A 3,898-nucleotide genomic window follows, 5' to 3' on the forward strand; every position below is an offset into this window, starting at 1 on the left:
TGATTGTTGATTTATATTTTGGTTTTTTGCCCCCTTTGATAATTTGAACAAATTTCAGGAACTCGAGATAATTCTATTGAGTAGTGCTTGAATTCATTTATCCTAGTTGAATTTTGTGGAAGATGAGAAAATTTTGTTCGTTAGAAAGTTCGGTCGATGTTGAAAAGTTCAGTTTTTGCCCTACAGTAGAATCTATCTCCAGGTGGGGGGTTTTAAAGTTTGTTCATTGCATCGAAATTTCATACAATGTTAAGATTTGTTAAAGTTTGACCCAAATTCTATTGGGTGTTTGTGGATTTATTGAATTAAACTTTAAAGAGTCAAAATATGAACAAAGGACGTCACATTTCTGATAGTTGGTAGTTAGCTTACTACTCAAGTAGCAGGACAGAATTTTCAACAGAGAGCTGCAACTTGCCTACCTCCTGCCTAACACTTGAGCGACGCACCTGACATTCGCTTACCACAAGCTTGACACTCAAGCGGTACACTTGTCTGACCCAAGATTGTTTTCTTTATTTTATGCGATTTTTGATACTCTTTCAACCTCTAGGACTTGTATTAGATTTTTGGACCGCCTGATCATGAAGCTCATCCAGGGGATTTTTTTATTTGTATTCATGCCTTTTGGAAAGAGTCGTTTGTCCCCAAAATATAGTTGGCTCTTCTTTACAAATTAGAACATTCTAGAAGTTAGAAATTATTTCTTCATATATAGGGTCTATTCGGTAGTGATTTTGAGAATCAATTTTTTAATCATTATATAGAAAGTGGATCCCACCTATCAGTGAAGAAGTCAAAATGACCACTAACTTAGGGAAGTAACAGTTAAAAAATTGATTTTTTTGGGTGAAAAATCAAAATCAAACGGGGGCATGATAAATTCTCCATTCCTCTACCAAGTTTCTTGTGTTCTTCTAATATTGTGATTGCTACTTCACATTGTGACATATAATCTCATCTCCTTAATTTCATAACAGAGTAGTTATCTCCACCTCCATCGAGTTGGTGGGCTAATGTGTAAAGTTCATATTTCTTGCAACTTTGCTAGTTGAACATTCTGACTCATTAAAGTTGACATCCTTGCTTATGAGTATATATTGGTACACTGTATAATAGTTTCCTTGCAACATATATATATATGCTAACCGTTGGATTTGCTTAAATTAAATGTCACGATTATTTGTAAAAAATACTTGTCATATCCTTATGTAAGAGGAACGCTTCCCATATATATTTAAGATATCCTTAAATACATGTTTGGTATAGTAATTTATTTCATAGTATAGTTGATAACATGTTGACTTCCTTGATCATGTCCAGTATGGCGGTACGGCATATTCACGCGCTGCCTGTTTTTCCTGTTGTTTGATAAATCTGTCCAAATTTCAGATTCTAAAACTAGACTATGGGTTTCTGAGGTTGTAATTCCTCCATAGCAACATCTTTAGTGCCGTTTTCAGTTGTTTTGTACTTGTAATACTTTGAGCAAATCAAAAAGTACCCCAAATTAACCACTTCTAAACCAGCAACCAGGTAATAAAAGTAATCCAATCTCGCCTTGTTAAGATCTTCAGACAACCAATTTTCTGTTTCTCCCACTTTCGTCGTCCGATGAACGACTGATATCAAGAAACTGCTCAAATAATTCGACATTGCGAATCCGCAAAACAGGAAAGATCCTGCAAAACTGCGCATGTTTTCCGGGAACTGTTTGTAGAAGAATTCAACTTGTCCAATGACAGTGAATGCCTCAGAAATTCCAGCAATTGCCAATTGAGGTATCAGCCAGGAGCCAGACATGGACGAAATGGCACCCTTTCGTGGCACGAGGCCTAATGTGGGATGAGTTATGGCCAACGTCCTCCTGTGGTTTTCAACTAATGCTGATACAAGCATCGTAACTATAGCTAGTACCATTCCAATCCCCATTCGCTGGAGGAGACTAATGCCTTCTTCCTTTTTTGTGATTCGTCGAAGTGAAGGGACGATGAGCCTGTCATAAATGGGAATCCATATTGTGAGGCTCAACATCATGAAAACAGAGTAGGATGCTGCTGGGATTTGGAAGTTGCCACTTCCTAGTCGTCTGTTGCTTTGGATGGCTTGGAATACTACATATGTTTGCATTTGTGCTAGGACAACATAGTATATTATGCCTGCAATCCACGTGGGAATTACTCTAACCACACATTTCACCTCTTCCACTTGCTGGATACTACAAAGACGCCATGGATTGGCTGCCGATCCATCCGTATTGATTTCATCGTCTTCTGTGATGATTGCCGCTTTATTTAGGAACCTGAATTATATGAAACATAATTACGTTAATGAAATGTTTGATATTCAGTACGGGAAAGACCATAAACTCGACCTTGTGATTTAATGAAACAAGTGAACGCCACAGGCTAAAGATTGTTACCTTAGTTGGTCAGAATAAGCAAGCTTTGAGTTGATTGAATTAGGTGAGAAGTAATTAAACAGATTACTCCAAGGTTGCTCTGGCAAATTCAAGTTTCTCTTCTTAAATGCAACGACTAGAGCTTGTGCCATACTTGTCAGGGGACTGCCTTCAGGCAATACTTTAACATAAATTCTGCTCCCGATGAAGAAGACGACGCATGACAAGAGCATCAGAAATGTGGGAATGCCTAATCCGATGGCCCAATTCACATTGGATTGTACGTAGACGATGATTGTCAAAGATAACATCACTGCAAAAGTGAAGGTGAAGTAGTACCAGTTGAAAAAGCTGTTGATTCCTTTTCTCCCTGAATCAGTATTGGGATTGAATTGATCTGCTCCAAATGCTAAGTTACAAGGTCTTATGCCACTAGCTCCGACTACGAGAAGCCCAAAGGCACTATACAAGAACGTGAGTTGCCATGGTGTTGGATTAACACATATGCTACTCTCTGCTACTCCACATTTAGGAGGATGTAGAGCTGAAACTGCTGCTGTTAGTGTTAGCACAAGCATCCCCTGTAATTAACAAGACTATTATTTGAGTTTGAACAAATTTACATAGATTCTACTTCATAGAATGGAGGATTATGAACAGAAATTGTACCAGGAAAGAGGAAACTGAAGCAATTCCGAGGGTCTTATATCGGCCTAGATAAGTATCGGAGAGAAAGGCACCAAACAATGTTCCAAAATTGCAAGTTCCATTGAAGATATTAATGAGATTAGTGGCTGAAATAGAGCTCATGTTGAACACTGTACTAAGGTACACCAACATGTTAGAAGATGTTCCCATTGTTCCCAGCTTCTCAAATGTCTCATTGCCTGCATGGCAAAATTTTGGTAACATTAGTAAAATATTTCACAAACATTAACTAGATGCAATCTTAGTTGAGAGAGCACCCAAAAATTTTCTATAACCAGGGAGGGAAGCTTTCACAAAACACGACTCCAACAAAAGATCATCTGATCCACAATTAGTATGCAACAACAAAAAGGAAGCTAAGTTTTCTACATTTTTGTGGTAATTTACCTATAACAAAAGGCATGGCTTTGACTCCTCTGTAATTAGGCTCTTTTTTAGTAACAGCAACCTCATTTTTCTCCATGATTAGAGAACAAAAACACTGTTTTTTTCCTCTTTTCTGAGGGTCCTAAGTTCTACTTCTCCAAGATTCTTTTTCTTTATGAATGGCACAAGGCAAGAGAGTGAGTATAGGTCTATTTATAGAGGGTGAACGTGTCAATTTTTTCCACCTCCATATGATAGAAGATGCATTGTGGGCAACTGGTTGCACGCGGATTGGTGTGACTGTGAGAGATTTTTAGCAAGAGTTGGCCGCACAAGTGTTACTTTCACTAATGCCAAGTTGCAAGGTAGGACAAAATGATGAGCATAAAATCTTTGAACAAACTATGAAAATTAGGACTGATT

The 3,898-nt window shown here is 37.9% G+C and overlaps 1 protein-coding gene across 1 annotated transcript; it reads right to left on the reverse strand.

Annotated features, from left to right (window-relative positions):
• Positions 1 to 1,202: 1,202 nt before the first annotated feature.
• Positions 1,203 to 3,666, reverse strand: LOC111384108 (protein NRT1/ PTR FAMILY 2.11-like). Its single transcript, XM_023008344.1, has 4 exons — positions 3,497 to 3,666; positions 3,071 to 3,288; positions 2,423 to 2,982; positions 1,203 to 2,302 (listed from the first exon to the last, which is right to left on the reverse strand). Exons 1-4 carry the CDS (start codon positions 3,570 to 3,572, stop codon positions 1,402 to 1,404), a joined length of 1,755 nt encoding a protein of 584 aa, XP_022864112.1. The 5' UTR covers positions 3,573 to 3,666; the 3' UTR covers positions 1,203 to 1,401.
• Between the last annotated feature and the right edge of the window lie 232 nt (positions 3,667 to 3,898).

The sequence above is a fragment of the Olea europaea genome, unplaced genomic scaffold (genome assembly GCF_002742605.1).
Source record: "Olea europaea var. sylvestris unplaced genomic scaffold, O_europaea_v1 scaffold2843, whole genome shotgun sequence".
Taxonomy (NCBI): Eukaryota; Viridiplantae; Streptophyta; class Magnoliopsida; order Lamiales; family Oleaceae; genus Olea; species Olea europaea.

Bases quoted from the DNA above. Each gene is read 5' to 3' on its own strand.
- LOC111384108 (XM_023008344.1), bottom strand. From the start codon at position 3,572: ATGGAGAAAAATGAGGTTGCTGTTACTAAAAAAGAGCCTAATTACAGA. The intron at 3,289-3,496 runs GTAAATTACCAC...TTTGCCATGCAG, and splicing joins AGCCATGCCTTTTGTTATAG to GCAATGAGACATTTGAGAAG. The intron at 2,983-3,070 runs GTACAATTTCTG...TGTTAATTACAG, and splicing joins CTTCAGTTTCCTCTTTCCTG to GGGATGCTTGTGCTAACACT.